This window comes from Acinonyx jubatus, chromosome A1, assembly GCF_027475565.1.
Source record: "Acinonyx jubatus isolate Ajub_Pintada_27869175 chromosome A1, VMU_Ajub_asm_v1.0, whole genome shotgun sequence".
Classification (NCBI taxonomy): domain Eukaryota; kingdom Metazoa; phylum Chordata; class Mammalia; order Carnivora; family Felidae; genus Acinonyx; species Acinonyx jubatus.
The window spans coordinates 115,638,209-115,664,105 of NC_069380.1; the positions used below are offsets into that span (position 1 = coordinate 115,638,209).

General features: G+C 39.2%; 2 protein-coding genes across 2 annotated transcripts; both read left to right on the forward strand.

Annotated features, from left to right (window-relative positions):
* Positions 1-12,220: 12,220 nt before the first annotated feature.
* On the forward strand, positions 12,221-15,989 carry PCDHB2 (protocadherin beta 2). The gene has a single exon (XM_027052962.2). It carries the CDS (start codon positions 13,468-13,470, stop codon positions 15,859-15,861), a length of 2,394 nt encoding a protein of 797 aa, XP_026908763.2. The 5' UTR covers positions 12,221-13,467; the 3' UTR covers positions 15,862-15,989.
* Positions 15,989-25,833, forward strand: LOC128315493 (protocadherin beta-3). The gene has a single exon (XM_053222158.1). The coding sequence runs from the start codon at positions 19,547-19,549 to the stop codon at positions 21,902-21,904; it is 2,358 nt and encodes a 785-aa protein (XP_053078133.1). The 5' UTR covers positions 15,989-19,546; the 3' UTR covers positions 21,905-25,833.
* Positions 25,834-25,897: the final 64 nt, after the last annotated feature.

Genomic DNA, 25,897 nt, shown 5'->3' on the forward strand with positions numbered 1-25,897 from the left:
AAAATTAAAAATAGAACTACTCCATGATCCAGTAATCACACTACTGGGAATTTACCCAAAGAACACAAAAACACCAATTCAAAAGGATATATGCATCCCTATGTTTATGGCAGCATTATTTACAATAATTAGAAGCAGTCCAAGTGTCTGTCGATAGATGAATGGATACAGAGGTGAAACACACACACACACTCACACACACACTTGAATTTATTCAGCCATATAAAGAATGAAATCTTGACATTTGCAACAACATGGATGGAGCTAGAGAGTATAATGCTAACCAAAATATGTCAGTCAGAGAAAGACAAATATGGTTTCATTCGTATATGGAATTTAAGAAACCAGTGAACGAAGGAAGAAAAAGAGAGACACAAACCAAGAAACAGACTCTTAACTATAGAGAACAAACTGATGGTTACCAGAGGGGAGGTCAGTGGGGGAATGGGTGAAATAGGAGATGGGAATTAAATAGTACACTTATCATGATGAGCACTCAGTAATATATAGAATTGTTGAATCATTATATTGTATACCTGAGACTAATATAGCACTGTATGTTAACTATACTGGAATTAAGATTAATAACTTAATAAAAATTTAAAAAAGAAAGTCTCAGTAAAGAAATAAAAAATACAAAGAAGAACTAAATGGAAATTTTAGAACTGAAATATACAATAACTAAAATAAAAAGCTTAGTGGATAGGCTGAATAGTAGAATGGAGGAAATAGACAAAAGAATCAGTTAATTGGCATACAGAACAATAGAAATTACCCAGTCTGAACAAGAAAGAAAATATACTTTAAAGTAAATGAACAGAATTTCAGAGATGTGTGGGAAAATAACAAAAGATCTAATATTTGTGTCATTGGAGGTGTAGAAGGAAAGGAGAAGGAAGATAGGGCTAAAAAAGTATGCAAAGGGATAGACTGACAACTATCCATATTTGGCTAAAGACATACGCTTGGATATTTAAAAAGCTGAGCAAGGGGCAACTGGGTGGCTCAGTCAGTTAAGCCTTTGACTCTTGATCTCAACACAGGTCTTGATCTCAAGGTCATGAGTTCAAGCCCTGAATTAGGCTTCATGTTGGGCTCTGCGCTGGTCATGAAGCCTACTTAAAAAAAACTGAGACTCCAAACAGTAAAAAACTAAGAAATCCACACCAAGACATGTTATAGTGAAACTTCTGACAACTAAGACAAAAAGTCTTGAAAGCAGCTAGAAAAAGGACACTAAAAAAGTACCTATAGGGGAAAACCAATTTGAATGATAGGGGGTTTCTCATCAGAAATGATGGAGGCCAGAAGCAAGTAGCACAATGTTTCTAGTGACTGAAAGAAAAGAACTGTCAACCCAATATCCCATACCCAGTTAAAAGATCCTTCAGGAATAAAGAGGACATCAAGACATTCTCAGGTGAAGGAAAACTGAGAGCTTTGTCATTAGCAGACTGACCCTAAAAGAATGGCTAAGAGAAGTTCTCTAAACAGAAAGGAAATAATTTAAAAGGGAACCGTGGGGAGTGCCTGGGTGGCTCAGTTGGTTAAGCGTCCAACTTTGGCTCAGGTCATGATCTAGGAGTCCATGTGTTTGAGCCCCACATTGGGCTCTGTGCTGACAGCTCAGAGCCTGGAGCCTGCTTTTAGATTCTGTGTCTCTGTCTCTCTCTGCCCCTCTCCTGCTCGCACTTGCCCTTTCTCACTCTCGCTCTCTCTCAAAAAATAAATAAACATTAAAAAAATTTTTAAAAAGGAAACTTGGAACATCAGTAAACAATAAAGAACACAGTGAGTAAAAAATGGGTGAATACAATAGGCTTTCTTCTCTTCTTGAATTTCCTAAATTATGTTGAAACAAAAATGGCAACACTGCCTGATGTGGTTCTGAATGTATATAGAGGGAACAACTAACTATATTTCATTCAAACAGATGAAATGATATAAGTAGACTGTGAAAAGTTATCTATATATAATGTAATACCTAAAGCAGCCACTAAAAAGTCTTATAAAGCAATATACTCAGAAACACTATAGATAAATCTAAATCAAATGTTTAAAAATGGTCAAGTAACCTACAGAAAGAGAAAAAGAAAACAGAGACAAACAGAAACCAAAAATTAAAATGGCAGACTTAAGCCCTAGCATATGAATAATTACATTAAATGTAAGTGATGCAGCAGTACCTGGGTGGCTCAGTGGGTTAAGCATCCGAATTTGGTTCAGGTCATGATCTCACCGTTCATGGGTTCGAGCCCTGCAGCGGGCTCTGTGCTGACAGCTCGGAGCCTGGAGCCTGTTTCATATTCTTTGTCTCCCTCTCTCTCTGTCCCTCCCCTGCTCGCACTCTGTCACTCTCTCAAAAACAAACATTAAAAGATTTTTTTTTAATGTAAATGATCCAAACACACCAGTTAAAGACAGAAGTTGGCAGAATGGATTAAAAAACATGACTTCAATATATACTGTCTATAATAAATTCACTTCAGATATAACAATACAGGTTAGTTGAAAGTTAAAGTATGGGAAAATATATATCATAAATATGTTAATAAAAGAAAGCAGGTGTGGCCATATTAATATCAGAAATTTCAGAGAAAGAAAATTATCAGAGGCAGAAAGGTACATGATATAGTGGTAAGAAAGTCAGTTCACTAAGAAGCCATAGTGATCCTAAATGCTCACGTGTGGAACAACAGAGCTGCAAAATATGTGAAGCAAAATTGATAGAACAGAAAGGAGAGACAGACAAATTCACAACTGTAGTTTGGAGACCTCAGCATTTCTCTCGGCCATTGACAGAAGTAGACAAACTCAGCAAGAACTCGACAACCAACTAACAGGATCTAATAGACATATATAGGACACTCTACCCAAGAAGAACAGAATTATACTCTTTCTAAGTGCTCACAGAACATGTACCAAAATAGTAGATTATATCCTGGACCATTAAATAAATCTTAACAAATTTAAAGTAATTATTATGATAGAGAAGGCACTCAGCAACCACAATAAAAGTAAACTAGAAATCACTAATAGAAGGATAAGATAAAACTATCCAAAACACTTCAAACCTAAATGATACACATATAAATAATGCACATATTAAGGAGGAAGTGCCAAGGGCAATTTTAAAGTGCATTGAACTGAATGAAAATGAAAATGCAACATATCAGAATTTGTGGGGCACAGCTAAAATAGTGTTAGGAGGGAAATGTATAGTACTAAATGTAAACATTAAGACAGAGGAAAAGCCTCAAATCAATAGTCTAAGCCTACCCTCAAGAACCTAGACAAAGAAGAACAAAACAAATCCAAAGCAAGGAGATGGAAGTATATAATAATAAAAGCAGAAATCAATGAAATTCAAAACAGAAAAATAATAGAAACAATTAGTGGAGCAGAGAGCTTGTTCTTAGAGAAGTTCAAAGAAAAAGAGAAAACACAAAGTACTAATCCCAGGAATGAAACAGATCATTACCACAGACCTTGGAGATATCAAAAGGATTAAAAGGGAGGGGCGCCTGGGTGGCTCATTGGTTTAAGCTCAGGTCATGATCTCATGGTTTGTGGGATCCAGCCTGTGAATCAGGCTCTTTGCTGACAGAGTGGAGCCTGCTTGGCATTCTCTCTCCCTCTCTGCCACTCCCCTGAATGTGTTTTCTCTCTTTCTGTCTCTCTCTGTAAATAAACATTTAAAAAAGCTGATATTGTTAACACAACAAATTACTCACATGTGCATACAACTCAAGTTGCAGGACTCTCCTTTAAATTGAGTATTAGACATCTGTACCAAATTCAAATCAGAAAAAGGGGCCCATTCCTAGTCTTTTAGTTGTCAACCCACAATACTTCATAAAGTCTCTGTGCTGTTCACTCACTGAAAGACTGCATTGAATTTCACATAAGCGCTGATGTTCCCATCTTTTGAGAAAATCTCATTTCTCACAAAATCAGAAATACTTCATCAGGAGTAGAAAATAATTTCACTGGGTTTGTGTTTAAGTTGGTACCATAAAATTCAACTTAGTTCAAACCTCACCTCCTCTGGAATCTTCCTCATAGCCCATTTCTGTTCTTACTTAGTATCCCTTTGAGTAGTCATAGTGCCTGTGCAAATCTCTTATCTTAGCCCTTAGCTCCCACTAAGGTCATTGTCTCTGGGTCCCCCTTCTAGGCTGTAACCTCCTGGGGTGTAGGCACCAGGCTTTATTCCATTTTCTACCCTCAATATCTTTCACACGGCCTGAATATAATCCCAAACACCTGCCGATGAATTAATAAATTCAATTAATGCATGGCCAAATGGGTGGCCTCTCTGAAATGGAAGAAATCCAGTTCAAGTTACTCTCAAAAGAAATTGTACAGCTATGACAGTATAACAAAATAATTGATAATTAGAAATATAATAAAACCGTGCACCAATTAATAATTGTTTTTGTTCACATTGGTTAAACCAAAAACCCGAGGAGTAGCCCGAAGAAATAATTTAAGAACTGTGCCACCCGACGACGGACATGACGAAGAACAGATTTTGACAGTTTCTGACGGAAAGCTTGGTATATACATCAGGTTTTCAGTTCGGACGCCTGGTGGTGCTACAGGCTAAAAAGTAGGAGGAGGAGCCTGACATTTGCCTCAGCCTCCATTTTAGAAAAGACAAAACCTGAAAGGTGCTGGGGATGGACGCGGCTTGGAAAGTGTCGGCTGCAAGCTCGGATTGCAGACCTTTCTTAAAATGAATGAGAACTAGACATAAATTGACGTTATTCCTCTTACAGACTCCCGAAGGCTTCGTTTGTTACAGACAGCGCCTTCAGAGGATGTGCAGGAAATTGTGGGAGAGAAAATCTGGCAGAAAAGGCAAGTGGTGAGTTTTCCTTTTCTTCCTGAGCGTATTGCAGGCGGCCCTGGGAAAGGAAGGTGCCTATTAATGGCCAGAGTTTCCGGAGATTTGGCGTCGGCTGCGGGAAGGGGAGCGTCCGTGTACCTGCGGAAGGACAGACAAGAGCAGGGTGGTTTCCAAACAAATCCAAGAATATTTTAGCTCCACCCACAGAAGTCTTTTCTCCCGAACAGGAAACCAGACCTGTAGGAGTTCAGCGTTTCCAAGTATTACCTGTAAACTTCTTTTTGGTTTTCTGAGAAAAAGCTATGAGTCTAAGATGTTCCTTCTTTGAAAAATTCTTCTGAACGTTGCAGAATGTGCACGGGGACATGCGTGAGATTTGGGTGAATTTTCCGTAACTGGAAACTACACCATCAGTTCAATATCCATTCTCACAATAAAGTGCAATAGTGGAGTAAGTGATTTACTCATTCGTGGCAAAAGAAATCTCTGGATGAAGAACAACCCAAGGTAAGTCTGACTGTCACAGAGAGGAATGGTAGTTATCAGCACTAGTTGGGACCTCCTAGGTCCAAATAATGGCAACCAGCGACAACCCTTTTGATGTATTCCCCTCGGCAACCTGGTTGTCAGAAGTTTCTGCTGAAGATTTAGTCTTAATAATTAAGAAACGGCTCGCTGAATAATCTGAGCTCACTAAATCCTCCAATATCTGGAAACTACTCGGGAACATTTTAATTACTGCTGATATCTGTGCATTGTAAATCTGCACTGCAATGAAATTACCAGGCAGTTTCAGGGCTATGTGCTAAATACTTAGAAAATTTACAGCAGAAATAGTTTCAGAAATCTTTCTCCCTGTGAAGGATGTTGGATGACAATCTCAATGGATCGCAGTTCTACAGAATTGGTCATGTTGACACTTAATCTGCTCATCCTGGAAAATTTCCAGAAACAGACTTCATCTGTTCAAGGATCATAATCTAAGCACTCTGGACTAAAAAGAAAATGCCTTGATCCTTCCTTCCAGAATTTTTTTTCCATTAAATGTTCAAAATATTCCATACTCTGCCAGCCTAATGCAGGACAGAGAGAAGAGAGATTCATGCAAGCAACATCACTTTATCTTCAGTGAAACTAAGTTCTTTGAAGCTGAAAACAAGACAATAGGTAGATACAGCTATCATCCTTGGTATTGTTGCTTTGGGGCTCTGGATAAAAAGCAGAGGAAAACATCCCTTTTCTGAATAGCATCATAGTTGTTTTACGGCTCTACCTTTAGTAGTGTTTTCTTCGGAGGCATAGCTAAGGTTAATTTATAGTCAACAAGTATTGATAACTTAGCTATTTTTATCTTTTTATTTACCTCATAATGGTCTTGGTTTAGAAGCCAGTAACTTCTATATTAAGTACTGAAAAAGAATGCATTGTTTTCTGTGCAGACCTAATTTCCTTTGATCTTTCATAAAGGTAAGTTACCCCTAAAATTTTGTATACACTATCCTAGGAGGTATCCCAGTGCGTGACCAGGAAACTCATCCCAGTCTATCCATAAAATGATAATCTTTTAGAGGGAAGTATTCCCAGGGAAGGCTGGGCTATTTCTTTTAAAGTCATCTTTTATTTTCTTGATATTTCATAGATGATGGCCCATAAATTGTGATAGTTTACTTTTCAGCTAGACTCCTGTCCATCTGCTAAATTCAAATAACTATTTGATTACTATTATGTAGTTTTTACTTTTTATTGAAATAAAGTCACTTTATTTTGATGACATCGATGAGACAAAATCAGATGCAGATATCAAACCTCAGGAGAAAAGTAATTGATAGAAATAAATGTCTCCTTCGTTATTTACGGTGTAATCCACTGAGTCGCTGTGAAGCTTATTTATTGATATGCTAAATTTGTATGTGTTAATTTTTACTAAGTTTTCTTATTAAGATAAAAAATAATTCATTCTTTAACAATTAATATCCCAGCATCTCCAATACACTGAAACAGAATGCCATTTAATATGGAGTGTTGAAATAACCTCATCTTTCTTCTCTTTGCATCAATGTTTAATAGTCTCTGGTATGGTTTAGAATAATCAAAGACAGCAGATGCAAAAGCATGATATGCCTCAAATGAGATCTAATTGCTGGTTTTTAATGTATTTGTAATAGTTGCTGAGAAACTAAAAATACACATTATTCAATACATTAGATAATAAGCCTATTACATAAATATGAAATATTTGATATTTATGTTTGTCTCCCTAAAATACTTTTCTTCTTTCTGGAGAGTTTGAAAAACTAAGAGAAGCCTGGTGATTACACTGCAGGCTCAGATGGTAGAGCAACCTGACTGCAAATATACACTGTATGCTCCATATTAAACTACTCTGACTTTGAGAGTGTATTGGAAGCCTGAGACTCTGGTGGCATAAAGAACACACAGATCAGTGTGATAAAACTGATTATTCAAAGCTGTATTTGCTAAGAAGGTGTTAGAAGAAGGAATAATGGAATACTTAAAGCCCAATCTAAGACAAACTTTGATTGTTTCTATTTTACTTAGCATATAACATTGAGGAAACTGAACTCCTACAGAATTCTGTTCCAGAGGCACTAGAGAGCACTTCCTTCATTGCTAATTTAGCAGATATTTTGGGCCTGAGAGTGGGGAAGCTATGGGTGGTGGTTGAGGGGGGTGGGGATGAGAGGGTAATTAATATTTCTGAAGATAAAAGACAGCATTTTCAAACCAACAGACTCAGGATTTGCTGCTAAATAGAAATTGGATCCAGAGTTGGTGTACAGACCAAGCGAGACACGGGCGCTGAATTTTCAGTTGCTAAAATAAAATCTTTTGCATTTTTCCAAGATGAGATTCATGGATACAATCACTCACCAGTGTCTTCTTGGACTTGAGAACGCTGCAAAAAATCCATTAGAGCATTGCTATATTAGCCAAAGTCCATAAAGGTGGCAGGACTTGGATATAAACAATAGTATTCATAAGTATACCTTGAATCCCAATTCTCATGTCTACTTTTGACAACTGCCAGGACAGTGGTGGCAAGAAATATCCAGAGCTGGAATGGCAGATTTCTCAGTGGAAAGAAATGGGTTGGGTTTAACTTAACCATAACAATATTGGATGATCAGTATTGTTGGCCAGACCCAGATCTGCACTGGTCTTCATTGGAAAAGTTATTGGTTGTCAGTTATTTTGCTCAGCTGTATTATAAATTGTTAATCCCAGAAGAAAGCTTTCTCTCCTTGGCTATCACCATTTTTGTCAGAGATTGGAATATAAGATATAATAGAGAAATATTTTTAAGGTATTTCTGGGCTCCTAAAGACTTAAGGAAAACTTCTGATAAAACATAGATATTGGAGGGGGGGTTAAGCAACTGACTCGATTTTGGCTCAGGTCATGATCTCATGGTTTGTGGAATTGAGCCCCCCCGTGGGGCTCTACACTGATAGCACAGAGCGTATTTGGGATTCTCTCTCTCTTTCTCTCTCTCTGCCTCTGCCTCTCCCACTCATAAACACACACACACACTCTCAAAATAAATAAACTTTAAACATAGATAATGGTTTTTAAAAACCCATTAATAAAATCCATAGATTCCAAGGCAATACTAAAGTACAGTGTGTATTCTGAGATCATCAATTATGAAGGACTTTCTGGAAAGTATATTATCCTGATGTAAAGAGGACTCCACTCCTGTTAATCATGTCATTAATTATGAACTACATCCCAGGGCACTAGTTTGGGACCTTAGTTGCTGTTTTCTGTTTCAGATCCAAACCAGATAAACAATAGAGATGTTTTGTCTTCATAATACCTTCCCTACACCCTAAAACCTTTGGTTGAGATGGACATTAAAAATACAAGTACAATTCTATTGTCACTGTCAGAAATCAGGAGTTTCTCAAGCTGAAAATGAAACGTAATATAACCATATCTTTATTTTCACCAAATGGCCTCTACTTAACAAGCAAGAGAACACAGCTTCTGAGAGCATGTGCTCTAGTAGCACATGTAGCTGCTGTAGATGCTTAGAAAACTGCCCAAGTAACTACTCCCTCCTGCTGTCCCTCCCTCAAAATGAACACAAAGAACCTGTTTGCTCTGACATCTCTGAATTGTAAGGCCCTAAGTATCAAGTTCTGCATAAGGGAAAGAGCAGCTGTCTCAAATTGAGCAGCATGGTGTCAGTGTGAGTGATAGTGTTTGATGACAATGGCAACTTACCCTTCATATTTTACCTGATGCAGAAGGAGATACCGGATGCAGAAAGATGTTGAAGGTGGCAGCAGTGAACAGAGATTAGGTCTGGAAGGCCTTCGTGTGTTATCAACTATTTATAGGCTTGAATCTCACAGTCTGTTTAACATGAAATCCCAAGACAGGGAAGTATATACTACCAAGTTTCTGAGTAATAGCAACCTAGCCATGATCTGACTTAAGGTTATAGTCAAGGACACTGAGATGCCACCTTACTCCATGTTCAGACTATGACCTGTTGCTGGTCAGTTGTCTTTTTCAGCTCTACTGACCATATTTTAACAGGTGCCAGGAAAAGTTTTAGACTCCTCACTTAGCATCTACTTGGTCATTATTGTGGTCTCAGTATTCTTCAGCTATCTTATCTGCCTATTCCTTTTCATGGTGTGTGTTCAAATAAGTACCCTAATGTGACAGTACGTACTCATAATTGCATTTTCTCATTTTCAAATATTATTTCCTTATATATATTTATCACATTTAAATTGGTAATTTATGCTTTGTATTTTGTAGTCAGATTCTCAGGTTTCCTTCCCGTTGACATATTCTTTGCCTTCCCTTACATCTTTAGACTTCATTATTTATTACTTTTCTGTATTGTATTTGGTAGTTAAAAAACACTTAGGCATATTTTCTTTCTAAAATGAAATTTCAGGGTGAGGGGATGAGCAAAATGGATGAAGGGAATCAAGAAGTACAGACTTCCAGTTACAAAATAAATGAGTCATGGGGATGTAAAAGTACAGCATAGGGAATATAGTCAGTAATACTGTAATAACTTTGTATGGTGACAGATGGTAACTACACTTATCGTGTGAGCATTTTGTAATGCATATAAATATTGAGTCACTGTGTTGTATACCTGAAACTAATATAATAGCATATGTCAATTATACTTCAATTAATTTTAAAGAGAGAGAGAGAGAGAAACCAAGAAACAGACTCTTAACTATTGAGGACAAACTGATGGTTTCCAGAGGGGAGGTGGACGGGTGATGGGTGAAATAGGTGATGGGGATTAAGGAATGCATTTGTCCTGATGAGCACTGGGTAATGTATGGAATTGATGAATCACTATATTGTACACCTGAAACTAATATAACATCGTATGTTAACTATGCTGGAATTAAAATGAAATAAAATAAAATGAAATTTTAATTGTGCTCTTAGTAAAAATACAATCATCTATCAGACTGCCAAAATCTGATACAAATTTTAGCTTATTTTAATAATGGGAGAGAAGATATCTGAGATTCTTGGAAAAAAATCATATAGAGTATATGAAAACATATAAAACATATATATACATATGTACGCAAATATACATATCCCTAGGAGAGAGAGAGAAAGAGACGTAGTCCAATATATACACAATACTAGCCAGAACCCATGGCAATGCCTGGTCAAGACTTTCTTTCAAGGGAACACTTTGTACTAATAGACTATGATAATTCTCCTAAAGCAAAAAATGCCAGGGTTCTTATGCAAGTGTCCCTTTCCCAACCATTAGTTGCACATTCATTCTGGGGGAAGCAAAAAAACAGCATCTTCATATCCCCCACTCGAATCACCTTTATTTTGAAATCCTGCTTGCTTGAGATTTGTAAAATATATATCTTAATGGATTATGGAAAAACTTAGTTGTTTGTATCCTTAGTAATTCAAAAGCAAATTGTTTGAGTATTACCACAGGCCCACAATTTCCACACTAGGATAAGTGCCAGAACACTTGCTATCAAATGAATTTAAATTTTTTGTTATAATATTAATATAAACATAATTATGAAAAGAAAAACTAATATCAACAGAATAAAGTAGGCATTTATTTTCTAAATGTTAAGGAACCTGTGATTGCCCAATTTTTTTTTTTACGTAATTACAGAAAATAAGTGAGAACTTTAAAAAGTGTTATGTCGTGATTACATTTAATAAATCATCCATTCCAGTTTTCTGGAAATACAGGGGATAGAGGAACAGGTCAGATGATACCACAAGGAAACAATCAGACAAATTCAGAATGTAGAACAACCTACAAGACAATGAGTCTGGATACTGAAAAAAAACTCAGTATCATAAAAGACAGGGGACTTTTACAATAAATAGATGCAACACCAATACAATCATGAAACTGTTAAAAAACAAATCTTCTAAGACATTCTTTATAACAAGTGGTCAAGAAAGTAAGTGCATTTGTAAAAGGAAATCAAGAGTGCATATGAATTCTTACTAAAGTTAAAGACATTGAGGAAAGGTAATAGAAAAATGAGATTCAATAGGGATTGGATTTTAGATAATGTTATGGAATTATTAATTTTGTTAAATGTGCTAATAGGATTATAATTATGTAGGATAATGACTTTATACTTAGGAGATGCCTGCTGAAATATATAGAGGTGAAGTATTATGTCTTCAAATTACTTTCAAATGGGTAAGCAAAAAAGGGGGTATTTGTGTGTATATATTTTATATATAAAGATAAAAAATATGTAGACAGAATAAATATGGTAAAAATAAGTTTTAAATTTGGATGGAGGTTAGAATTATGTTTGTATAATTCTCTTAAATTTTCTATGTATTTGAAACATTTCTCAATACAAATATTTAATTAGTAGACTCAATATTCTAGAGAAGTTTTAGGTTTTACAGCACATTGAGCAGATAATACAAAAGGTTCCCATATACCCACTTTCTCTCCCTCACAGTGTTCTCTATTAATATCTTGCATTAGTGTGGTTTATTATAATTGATGAATCAATATTGACCCATTATTATTAACTAAAGTCTGTAATTTAAATCCGGGTTCACTCTGTGTAGTTTTATGGGTTTTGACAAATGCCTAATGTCATGTATTCACCATTACAGTATCATAAAGAAAAGTTTCAATGCCTCCCAGATCTCACGTGTTTTACCTCCTAATTCCCCTCCTTCTCCTTCCCTCTGGCAATCACTAATCTTAATGTATCTTTACTTTTGTCTTTTACAGAATGTCATGTAGTTGCAGAAATAGAGTATGTGCCTTTTCAGACTAGTTTCTTTCACTAAGCGATATGCATTTACATTTCCTACATGTCTTTTTTGGGTTGATAACACTTCTTTTTATAAACATTTTTTAAATACAAAGAGACAATCTTTAAACACCTAACAACAAATTGCAACATATATATCTTGATTGGCACCTGATTTAACAAATTATCTCTAAAAAGACATTTTAAAAGATAATTGAGAAAAATTCACTACCTACTATTTGATAAGAAATTATTGGCATTGCTAGATGTGACAGCTGATTTGAGGTTATGTAAAAAATGCTCCTGCTGCATCTGGGTGGGTCAGTCGGTTAAGCCTCCGACTCCGGCTCAGGTCATGATCTTGCAGTCTGTGGGTTCAAGCCCTGCATGGGGCTCTGTGCTGACAGCTCAGAGCCTGAAGCCTGCTTTGGGTTCGTGGCTTCCTCTCTCTGCCCCTCCCCTGCTCGAGTGCTCTCTCTCTCTCTCAAAAAAAAAAAAAAAAAAAACCACATTAAAAAAAGAAAATAAAAATATTAATACATTAACATGAAGACATTTTCCGACTACTTTTGGAGATTTTCATGTGGCCCAAATGCATCAAATTTCAGGGAAATGTGAATTGAAAGTGGTCCCCAGAGAAAGAGGAGTAAGAGGAATATTTCATCGTCCTAAGAGACTGTTCTCATTTGAATACTGTGCTTGTCCTGGGTTTCTATAGTTTTTGGTTTCTTTGGGGTGTGAGGATGGTAACCTAAACACCACCGAGATGCATACATGCCCAACTTCTAAATAAAACTGGGAACTGCCTACTCAAAGCCTTGTTTCCTCCTGGGACTGAAGTTATTCCCTTCCAGTTTCCGAAGTCGATTTTTTTTTTCTCATTTAAAAAGAACCCCTTCGATCTGTGAGAAAACTGGAACGGAAATTTGTCAGTGCTTGCCGTGGTTGTTATGGATGCAATGAAAAAGCCTTTGGAGACGCAGATAAGACTTTGAGATATTACTTGAAAATACTCCCTTTAAATGGCCATCTGTCTTGAAAGAAAGGATTAGGATTTTCTTCCTGTTTTGGATAAACTAAACACTCGGGAAGGACGCTGGGTGGCGCTGCAGCATTATAAGTAGAACGAAGAGAGCTACCAGCCGGCGCTCCTTGAGCCAAATGCTCCGGTGAAGAAACAAGCAGGAAGGGGAGGCATTCTAAGGTGGTTGCTCCGGGAAATCAGGGCCCTAGGCGTCTCCATTTCTCCCACCGTCTACGAGATACTGGGAGATAAGAGCGACAACTCGAGGTGAAGCTGGGTCAAGTTTGCTGGGAGACCGGAAGGCGATGGAGGCCGGAGAGGGAAAAGAACGCTTTCTAAAACAAAGGCAAGTCTTGATATTCTTTGTTTTGCTGGGCATAGCTCAGGTTGCTTCCAAGCCTAAGCAGTACTCAGTGGCTGAGGAAATGGAGAGTGGCTCCTTTGTGGCCAATTTGTTAAAAGACCTGGGGCTGGAGGTAAATGACCTAGCTGCGCGGGGGGCTCGGGTTGTTTCCAAAGGGAAAAAAACGCGTTTGCACTTTGATAGGCAGACAGGGAATTTGTTGTTAAACGAGAAACTGGACCGGGAGGAGCTGTGCGGCCTTGCCGAGCCCTGTGTGCTACCTTTCCAGGTATTATTGGAAAATCCCTTGCAGTTTTTTCAGGCCGAGCTATGGATTAGAGATATAAATGATCATTCCCCAGTTTTCCTAGACAAAGAAATACTTCTGAAAATTTCAGAAAGTATCACTCCCGGAACTACTTTCCTAATAGAACGTGCCCAGGACTTAGATGTGGGAAGCAACAGTCTCCAAAGTTACACGGTCAGTCCAAATTCCCACTTCCATCTTAAATTACAAGACAGTTCCGACGGCATATTACCACAGCTGGTGCTGGACAAATCGCTGGATCGAGAGGAACAGGCTGAGATCAGGTTAACTCTCACTGCGCTGGACGGCGGGACTCCACCCAGGTCTGGCACTGCCCTGGTCCGCATTGAAGTTTTAGACATCAATGATAACGCGCCCGAGTTTGCAAAGCTGCTCTATGAGGTGCAAGTTCTGGAAAACAGTCCCATTGGATTCCAGGTTGCCGTAGTCTCTGCTAGAGATTTGGACATTGGAACCTATGGAGAAATATCTTATGTATTTTCCCAAGCCTCTGAAGATATTCGCAAAACTTTTCAAATAAATGCAAAGTCAGGAGAACTCATTTTAACACAGAAACTGGATTTCGAATCCATTCAGAGTTATACATTAAATATTCAGGCGACAGATGGTGGAGGCCTATCTGGAAGTTGCATGGTGTTTGTCCAAGTGATGGATTTGAATGACAACCCTCCGGAACTGACTATGTCAACACTTATCGATCACATCCCAGAAAACTTGCATGAGACCATAATTGCTGTACTCAGTGTTTCAGATCCTGACTCGGGAGACAATGGAAGAATGGTTTGCTCCATTGAAGATGATCTTCCTTTCTTCCTTAAACCTTCTGTTGAGAATTTTTACACCCTACTGACAAACACACCTCTGGACCGAGAGACCAAATCCGAGTACAACATCACCATCACCGTCACCGACTTGGGAACCCCCAGGCTGAAAACGCAGCACAACATAACCGTGACGGTCTCCGACGTCAACGACAACGCCCCCGCCTTCAGCCAAACCACCTACACCCTGCGCGTCCACGAAAACAACAGCCCCGCCCTGCACATCGGCAGCGTGAGCGCCACGGACAGGGACTCGGGCGCCAACGCCCAGGTCACCTACTCGCTGCTGCCGCCCGCGGACCCGCAGCTGCCCCTGGCCTCCCTGGTGTCCATCAACGCGGACAACGGGCAGCTGTTCGCGCTCAGGTCCCTGGATTACGAGGCGCTGCAGGCGTTCGAGTTCGGCGTGCGCGCGGCCGACCGCGGCTCGCCCGCGCTCAGCAGCCAGGCGCGGGTGCGCGTGCTGGTGCTGGACGACAACGACAACGCGCCCTTCGTGCTGTACCCGCCGCAGAACGGCTCTGCGCCCTGCACCGAGCTGGTGCCCAGGGCGGCCGAGGCGGGCTACCTGGTGACCAAGGTGGTGGCGGTGGACGGCGACTCGGGCCAGAACGCCTGGCTGTCGTACCAGCTGCTCAAGGCCACGGAGCCCGGGCTGTTCGGCGTGTGGGCGCACAACGGCGAGGTGCGCACGGCCCGGCTGCTGAGCGAGCGCGACGCCGTCAAGCACAGGCTGGTGGTGCTGGTCAGGGACAATGGCGAGCCGCCGCGCTCGGCCAGCGTCACGCTGCACGTGCTGCTGGTGGACGGCTTCTCGCAGCCTTACCTGCCGCTCCCGGAGGTGGCGGCGGCCGAGGCGCGGGCCGACCCGCTCACCGTCTACTTGGTAGTCGCCTTGGCGTCCGTGTCGTCGCTCTTCCTGTTCTCGGTGCTGGTGTTCGTGGCGGTGCGGCTGTGCAGGCGGAGCCGGGGGGCGTCTGCGGGTCGCTGCTCGGGGCCCGAGGGCCACTTTCCGGGCCACCTGGTGGATGTCAGCGGCACGGGGACGCTGTCCCAGAGCTACCAGTACGAGGTGTGTCTGACGGGAGGATCTGGGACCGACGAATTTAAGTTCCTCAAGCCGATTCTCCCCAATTTCCTTGGTCTTGGTGAGGAGAGGGTTCATGAAGCAAACCCCAGTTTCAGGAATAGCTTTAAATTCAGTTAAGTATTAATAAGGGTCTACTGAGCCTAGTCTCCGTTAATTTGTGTAAAGTCTTTTTGTACTGCCTTGCGCACTTGGGTTCTTTTTATTTGGTGTGTAGCTATCGTATTCCAATTCAGTGCATGTTACTGGTGTTTCTAAATGCCTTCGTTTGTGGTGTAAGGAATGCAGATTTCTTTTTCTTTTTGTTGATTAGTCTCACTGTAACTTAATTCAACTTAAAGTATGAAAGTAAACTTTGTATTTTCTGAAGTCTTTAATTTTTAAGTTAGAGCATCTTTTTCCAAATTCACCTTCCACAGTTCCTAGGTTACTCTGCAGAACTTAAAATTTAAAACATTTTTTAAATGTTTGCAATCACTACATAAGCTTATTCTTTTTCCAGAATATTTGTGTTTTTTATATTCTCTTAAACTAGTATAACTTTAATTCTCTTCACTCACATTGGCTAAAACTTTTAACATATATATGTTCATGAACACTAAAGCAATGTCTCACATTTTTCTAAATATGTATTTCCTTAAAGTATCCTTAAATGGAAGTTATGATTCCTTTGAGATTGTGACAACCTGGACTGTTGGATTCTACAAACCGTTCATATTAAAATGCTCAATAAATCAACCACTAATATTCTCAAATGTAGTTAAATAAGTAGCATATGTCCAGTCGTTTTCAAAGCCATGTAATTCTTAATGCTTTCTATTAAAATTTTTTTCTTTAAACTTTTCACATCAATTCCCCCTTTAAAATATTAGTTTTAGCAATTACAAACATCTATTAACTTTGAGCAAGTCCTTAAAATCCAAAAGATATGAGGAAATAAACATGTCTTTGTCCTTCACCAAATTTTAGAAACTTCAAATGTAGTTTGGCATTGCATGTTTCAAAAATTTTGGATTGTTTATAATTCCTTTGGGAATAAGCCTGTGAGGAAAAGATTTATCTTGGTCTGGCCATTATTTTGTGTTCTTCTTCTTTTTTTTTTTTTTTTTTTTTTTTGCACCACTATTTTTCCCTGTTCAGTTTCCTAGGGTTTTCAAAGCTCTTTTCTTTTTTTAAGTTTATTTATTTTGAGAGAGAGAGAGAGAATGCATGTGTGATGGGGGGAGGGGCAGAAAGAGAGGAGAGAGAATTCCAAGCAGGCTATCAGATAAAAGCCGGTTCTGGGGCTTGAACCCACTAACCGTGAGATGACAACCTGAGCTGAAATCAAGAGTTGGAAGCTTAACCAACTGAGCCACCCAGGTGCCCCAAAGCTTTTTTCTTTTTATGTGCTTGAGTATGTGTCTCACTAGCTGCCCTTTCATTGCATGACTAGTGTAGTAACTGGAAGATTATAGGTTCTTAACAAAATTTTTTAATGATTGAAAGGAAAAAGTGTCTTTTCTTCACCTGTGATATTTTGATATTTAAAGACACTAAGATACTCATAGGACAAAATTTTGCTGGCATTAAATGCTCTCTGATGTTTAAGGAATTACATATATAATTTTTGTTTACTAATTGAACCGATGATCACTGTTATTCAAACAATATGCAGTTTCAGTCCCCTGTCTCTCTCCTTCAACATATTTTTGCTTTTCCCTTTCTGCTTAATTGGAGTCTCCTCTCCTGCCTTCTAGCTTAAGGAATACATATGGAGAAACTGTTTTTTTTTATTTTATAATTTAAATTTCAGTGTATAATTCCCTAATTCATCCAACTTTATTTGTTGTAGTTCAATTTCTGATCCATACATTAAAACACATTTTTAATTCTTAATGTTCTTCAATCTGTCTTTAAATTATTGTATATTATGTTTATTTGAATGAGCTATACTATTAAAATTATAATATGAATTTTAAAGGTGTCCTATTGAGATTAGCAATGTAGAGCACTATCTTACTATCAAAATTCTCTGATCACCCAACTTGTTACCTGTAGAATCTTGGACAAGTCACATAATTTCTGTCCTGTCAAAAGGATAACAGCTATTTCTATCATGACTAAGGTAATACAAAGATATAGAAGTACAATCGCTGTTATTTTTAGCGTTACTAATATTAAGAGTAAACCTAATAGAGGATCCTTCATGTAGCATTCCTAATTATTGTGAAGATGCTAGATTGAACACGTGATATTTGCATTGTTTCATTTCTCTGCTTAAAACCTTGCAATATCTTTGTTTTATTCTTAGAATAAAATCCAGTCACCCATTATTTGCCCTCAGTTTATTTCTCCATCCTTCTCTTCCCACTTAATCTTGAGACACTAAGTTTTAGGTGCACTGTCCTTTTATTATCTAGAATAGCTATACTTTACTATTGCATGGCCTTTACATATCAGTTTTTCATTTATGGGTTCTTCCCATTTTACAGTTTTAGCCTGGCAAACATCTCTTTTCGAATGTTTATTTATTTATTTATTGAGAAAGAGGGAGAGAAAGCATGAGTGGGAGAAGGGCAGAGAGAGAGAGAGAATTCCAAGCAGGCCCTCCACTGTAGGTACAGAGCCCAATTCAGTCCCACTAACCATGATGAGATCATGACCGGAGCAGAAATCGAGACAGATGCTTAACCCACTGAGCCACCCAGGCATCCCAAACCTAGAAAACATCCTTCATGTTCCAGACTAAATGGCACAACTTTGACAAAACTTTTTCACCCCCCAACTCATTAGGTCAGGTCCCCTATTGCATACTTTCATGCACTCAGTACATTTCCTATATAGCACAAACTGTTATATTTGTTTGTTTGAACATATATTTAAAGTCTGTTTACCCCCTTAGATTGAAAACCATATAAGATATATAGACACAGTCTGTCCTGCTACCACTAGATGCTTAACTTCTACAAACTCAACAAATAGCTATTTCCACAGATGAAATACAGTTGTACAGTTAATATAGATGAAACCAGTAATTATAAAAAGGAGAAATCTGTGTTCCTTGAGTGATTGTGAAAATTTGATAGAAATTAGGCATTTGTGGTCTCTGGATAATATCCCCTGACATGATCTATTATCATTTTTTGTCACCTTGCATGAGATAATCTTTTTATAGTATTTTTTTCTGAGTATAAATGCAACTGATGCGCATTATACAAACTCTGGAAAATAAGAGAAAAACGCAAATAGGATATGAAGCATGTCATAATTTAAAAAACAATCTTTTAAGGTTTACGTGTAATAATTGCAGAAGGGCAGGCGGAGTAGCCCTAGCAGCGAAATCATATAAATAATCAAAATCATGTAAATGAGGACTCCACCAGAGACAGTGGGATTGTTTTTTAGATAACAGCACATTTCATTTACCTCGGTTGTGTTAGTTTCACTGATATAACACAAGAACCTCCTCCAACAGCGTCATATGGGTTTGATAAGGGGAATAAGCGATTAAAATATCGAAACAACACCCACCCCCCTCTGGCCCGAACAAAACACCTTCTCCGGAGATTTTTAAACTGCCAGCGAACGCATGGTGGCACTGTTGTCTAAGAAGGCGAATTAAACCACAGGAACTGTGCGCACTGCGTAAGGCACAGATCCAGTGCCGTAAACTAGGGGTTGTGAGCCTGGACAGATTTTTAAGCAACCAGAACTGAGCCCTGGAAAGAATTATTCGCTAGGCCTTCTTCGAAGATTGGAAGGCAAAAGACTGCGTTTCCTAGCACTGCCAGAGGCTTAGCTTGGCAATATTTCCAGGAAGAACATGGCCGAAAGAACAACGGAGGCCAGAGGGGAGCGCTTTCTTAGACAAAGGCAAGTCCTGTTTCTGTTTGTTTTTCTGGGTGGGTCTCTGGCTGGGTCTGAGTCAAGACGCTACTCTGTGGTTGAGGAAACAGAGAGGGGCTTTTTAATAGCCAACATAGCAAATGATCTAGGGCTTGGGGAAGGGGAACTGGCTGTGAGGGGTGCACAAGTTGTGTCTAAAGGAAACAAACAGCATTTTCAGCTTAACCATCAAACTGGCGATTTGCACCTGCGTGAGAAATTGGACCGGGAAGAGCTATGCGGCCCCACGGAGCCATGTATACTACATTTTCAGATATTACTGCAAAACCCTTTGCAGTTTATTACAAATGAGCTTCACGTCATAGATGTAAATGACCATTCTCCGGTATTCTTTGAAAATGAAATGCAGCTGAAACTCTTGGAAAACACGCCACCAGGAACCATGATTCCTTTGGGAAATGCTGAGGACTTGGATGTGGGAAGAAACAGTCTCCAAAACTATACGATCACTCCTAATTCCCATTTCCACGTTCTCACACGCAGTCGTAGGGATGGAAGAAAGTACCCACAACTAGTGCTGGACAAATCTCTGGACCGTGAGGAGCAGCCAGAGTTCATTTTGACTCTTACCGCGCTGGATGGCGGCTCTCCACACCGGTCTGGGATCGCCAAGATCCACATCCTCGTCTTAGACATAAACGACAATGCCCCAGAATTTACACAGACACTCTACGAGGTTCAGATTCTAGAGAACAACCCCCTTAACTCTGTTGTTGTCACTGTCTCAGCTACTGATTTAGATACAGGAAATTTTGGGACAGTATCATATGCATTTTTTCATGCTTCTGAAGAAATTCGTAAAACTTTTAAGCTAAATCCAATTACTGGTGATATCCAGCTAGTCAAATATTTGAATTTTGAGGAGATGAATACTTATGAACTGGACATAGAAGCCAAAGATGGCGGAGGCCTTTCAGGAAAAACAACAGTGATAGTTCAGGTGGTTGATGTGAACGACAACCCACCAGAACTGACACTGTCCTCAATTACCAGCCCTATCCCTGAGAACTCTCCAGAGACTGTGGTGGCTGTTTTCAGTGTTTCTGATCTAGACTCTGGAGAAAATGGAAGAATTATGTGTTCCATCGAGGACAGTCTCCCCTTCATCCTTAAACCCTCTGTTGAGAATTTTTACACCCTACTGACAAACACACCTCTGGACCGAGAGACCAAATCCGAGTACAACATCACCATCACCGTCACCGACTTGGGGACCCCCAGGCTGAAAACGCAGCACAACATAACCGTGACGGTCTCCGACGTCAACGACAACGCCCCCGCCTTCAGCCAAACCACCTACACCCTGCGCGTCCACGAAAACAACAGCCCCGCCCTGCACATCGGCAGCGTGAGCGCCACGGACAGGGACTCGGGCGCCAACGCCCAGGTCACCTACTCGCTGCTGCCGCCCGCGGACCCGCAGCTGCCCCTGGCCTCCCTGGTGTCCATCAACGCGGACAACGGGCAGCTGTTCGCGCTCAGGTCCCTGGATTACGAGGCGCTGCAGGCGTTCGAGTTCGGCGTGCGCGCGGCCGACCGCGGCTCGCCCGCGCTCAGCAGCCAGGCGCGGGTGCGCGTGCTGGTGCTGGACGACAACGACAACGCGCCCTTCGTGCTGTACCCGCCGCAGAACGGCTCTGCGCCCTGCACCGAGCTGGTGCCCAGGGCGGCCGAGGCGGGCTACCTGGTGACCAAGGTGGTGGCGGTGGACGGCGACTCGGGCCAGAACGCCTGGCTGTCGTACCAGCTGCTCAAGGCCACGGAGCCCGGGCTGTTCGGCGTGTGGGCGCACAACGGCGAGGTGCGCACGGCCCGGCTGCTGAGCGAGCGCGACGCCGTCAAGCACAGGCTGGTGGTGCTGGTCAGGGACAATGGCGAGCCGCCGCGCTCGGCCAGCGTCACGCTGCACGTGCTGCTGGTGGACGGCTTCTCGCAGCCTTACCTGCCGCTCCCGGAGGTGGCGGCGGCCGAGGCGCGGGCCGACCCGCTCACCGTCTACTTGGTCGTCGCCTTGGCGTCCGTGTCGTCGCTCTTCCTGTTCTCGGTGCTGGTGTTCGTGGCGGTGCGGCTGTGCAGGCGGAGCCGGGGGGCGTCTGCGGGTCGCTGCTCGGGGCCCGAGGGCCACTTTCCGGGCCACCTGGTGGATGTCAGCGGCACGGGGACGCTGTCCCAGAGCTACCAGTACGAGGTGTGTCTGACGGGAGGATCGGGGACCAGTGAGTTCAAGTTCCTCAAACCGATTATTACCAATGGTCTGGTTCAAGACACTGAGTGAGACTAAAGCAAAGCTCCAATTTTAATGATAGTTTAGGTCAAAAAGTAATTGTTTGGCTCTGATTGTTTTCTTTATAATCAAGAATCTTTAGTTGATGTAATATTGTCTTTATTGATTTTACTTTGTGGGTTTTGTTAATCCTTGTGTATTCTCTTTTATCTGCTTCCTGTCTTAGTAATGCAGTCTTAATGCCTCTTTTCTTTTTCTAATAGGTGAGCAAAAATAGATTCATTATCTTTTAATGGTGATTTCAAACAAGTTTACTTTAAGGAACTATCTCAAATTCTCTATCCGAAGCAATGTAGATAGAGTTCCAAAACAGTAATCTTGTAATTTACCCTGTTGAATACAGTCAGATAATGTTCTTTATATATACTTAAAGCAGCTTTGTAGTTAATGAAGTTTGTGGATAGATTAAAATGTGTTTTCTCTAAGCTGTACCTTCTTCAAGGTACAGCATGTTTTTAGGGACAATACATTTAGTTCATTTTATGTTTTGACATTTGCAATTAATATTTCAATATTTTTACATTTACGTTGTCATAAATGCACACAAAATACAGACTATAAGGCAAATTACTCTTGGATTTGGCTAGAATATTCTCATGAAGACTGAAGAAAAAAAATAAAGTCACAGCATTTTGAAAAACAGATTGTGCTTTTACATTTTGCATGAAAATGTTGTTTAGTGGGGCATCTGATGCTATGACAATTTAGTGTGTAAATTCTGAGAGAAATTATCAACCTAAGAGTCGTTTTTTAATAATTTCAAGAAAGCACGTACATGTATGATCTCTAAATGCTTTATGTAAAAGTAGTGTCCTATCCAATCCTACTTTTAAAATTAATATCTACTTGGCATTTAGATGGTGATATATGAGGGAAATCTATAACAAAAATTATAATATATACATATATGTATATTATATAATTTTACTATATTTTATAAAATTACATAATTTTATTATATATATGTATACATACATATATATGTAATTTTTGTTTTTTGTCTTCGTTCTCTTCTCCTGATTTCAACCTGACATGACCCAGGATTATAGATGGTCCTTCTGAGGACTGTCCATCCACACTAGCATTCTACCACCTACAATGTAATTAAAAGATATACAAGAATAGGTAGTTCTAAAGAAGACAGAGCAAGGGGCTCCTGGGTGGCTCCAGTTGGTTGAATGACTGATTTGACTCAGGTCATGAATCTCACAGTTTGTGAGTTTGAGCCTTGCATCAGGGCCTGTGCTGATAGGTCAGAACCTCCAGCCTGCTTCATATTCTGTGTCTCCCTCTCTCTCTGCCCCTCCCCCACTCATTCATTTTCTCTTTCTCTCTCAGAAGTGAATAAACATTGAAAATTTTCTAAAAGAGCGGTATCATTGTGAAAGTCTAAATTAGCTATAACTATGAATAAAATCTGGAAGCAACCAAAGTCACATTTTATGGCTATTTTGAGTGAAAGAGAAAAACTTATTTTTAAGTGATAAAATATTTAGTCCCCAGTTAAATAAGTTGATTAGGAAAAAATTGGTTTTCTTCTTGAAGGCATTTTCTCATCCAGAAGGACAGAACTTTCCAAGAATTGAATACTTATGACTAGAAGAGAGAAAACTGAAGTTTCTCAACAAATTTGAAAATCCCCAAAAGAGAAGAAGAATTTAAGATTGACATGCCTTCAGTCATATTTTAAAGTGCAGCTATAAATGGTGTCATTTTACATAACTGAGATCAAATGCATGAATATTAATAATCAGGGGAAAGAGTATTTCCTTTCATTGATGAAGCACTTTATAGAGATATTTTAATCTGGCTCTTCTGTTTAGATCTTTTTTTTTTTCTTCTTTTCATAAATTGGCTGGATTTTCATTAAGAGAGGAAAAGATCAAAGAATTGTGACCAAGTCTTCTCTGTTTGGCTGACTTAGTCCTAGGTAGTATCAGAGCTACTATTCCATTGTGGAAAGTATAGAAAGCAGTTCTTTTTTTGGCCAATATGGTATATGATCTGGGACTAAAGTTGGAGGAGCTATATGCTGAGCACTCATTTAGACCCAGAAGATAGAAGAACAGACGCTGTTAGTAACTTGGTAGATCCATTGAATTCACCTATTGTTGAGTGAACAGAATTTAGTAAAGCCAGAAAAGATCTTCTAGACTAAATTTGAAGATTAGAAACAATTACACCTTACTCTTGTTTCAAAGTTGATTTCTTTTCTGTGCTGTTGGAAAGTTTTTCCCTTTTATTTAAAGACAATTTTCAAAAACTTCTTTATCCGGATATTAAGTACAGGACAGAGAAGGTACCATATGTATAGTACTATCTATTGTGGCCACTTTTTGGAATTCCCATACTGAAAGTCTGGTACAAGGTAAAAGCAATGACCTTCTATGTTAATGATAATTTTTAGTAGTCTTCTGTGAGGACTAGTAAGTTCATTACTGTGAATTATTTCCAAATTGATCTCTAATATTCTAATTTTCAAAAAGTAAGAGAAATTAAAATGGCTCCTCTGCCCAAATATACTAAATAACCTTACTAGACTTTAAGGAACTTGACAGTAGAATCTGTTTCTGTTTTATTCAGACTTGTATCTCCAACACATGGCATTATGCCTCACACATAGTAGATGCTTGAATAACTTTTGCTGAATGAGTAATTTTTAAAAAATATTTGAGAAATCAATGAATTTTTCAAGAGCTCATTTACTTGGAACTTATCTGTACACTGAATTTCAAAAGAACTAGCTACATTCAGAAAGGGCTGGGGATTGATAATGCCAATTTTCATAGAACCAATATATTATTTAGTTGTCTTCCTTCACTTGTGTGGAGATTTCTGGAAACTCAGAGAATTGTAAAACAATGTACTGATCTCCAGTTGGGTTCCAGATGCACTTGCTCACATCTTTGATTTCAGCAATAAAGAAGAAATGAAATGAAAGTAATTTATAAAAGCACTGTCAACTTCCCAGACCTTCTGTTTACCAAATTAACTTCCTGAAATCTGTATTTAAATTCACTAGCCTCTAATCGATTATTCTCTTGAACTCTGGTTAGTCCTCGTGGTATAAAAATTAAGTGAAATTTGCAAGATCTGAAAGTCTTTGAATAAACTTTAAAGTAGCCAATCATTAATGTATTTTCAAAATGTAATTCTAGATAGTGTACATTCTTTTACCTCTCTGAAAACATAAATTCATAAATAACTTAAATATTTCCTTGACATTCACAATCTAGTTTTTAACACTTAAAAGCAAAGAAATGACAATGAACTTAAAACTTTTATGTAGGTTTGTTAAAAAACTAAACTATATTCAAGTATCACTCATTAAAACTAATGAAGTAAGTTACCATACTTTTTAGAACTCTTTCTTAATCCTTAAATATGGCTTCCTTGTAAATGAGGACTTTTTTTTTTAAATGCAAGTTTTTCTGTACATGTCACTACTTTTATTCTCTATTTATACTTGCTTCTTAGGGTAGTTTGCTGTATATTTTAAAGCTAGAAATCTATACTTTTATGTCTAATAGTTCTCTTCTTAGCCAATAGTTTGGTTGAACATAGATATTTAAATCTAAACTCATTTTCCTTCTGTTCTTTGGTATTCAACACTGTTGCTTAAAAGTATGAACTCAGTATAGTTGCCATTTTTTATCTGTAAACTTCTTTATTTTATTTTTTTAAAGTAATTGCTATTCCCACTATGGGGCTTAAGCTCATACCCCAAGATCAAAGTCACATGCTCTACCAACTGAGCCAGCCAAGAGCCCCTTCTTTACTCTGTTTTAGATTTTTTACCTTTATCCCGATGTTCTGGTACTTTCTCGGTCTCAGCCTGAGATTCACCCAATATACTGAAACAAAAACTATAGTTTTTTTTTCTTTTCAAAATTTCCATTTGATAAGTTTTCATAACAGCTTGTTATGGACATTAAAGACATTAAGGACATTAAATGTCTTTTAATCTTAAGTTCTTTCCATATT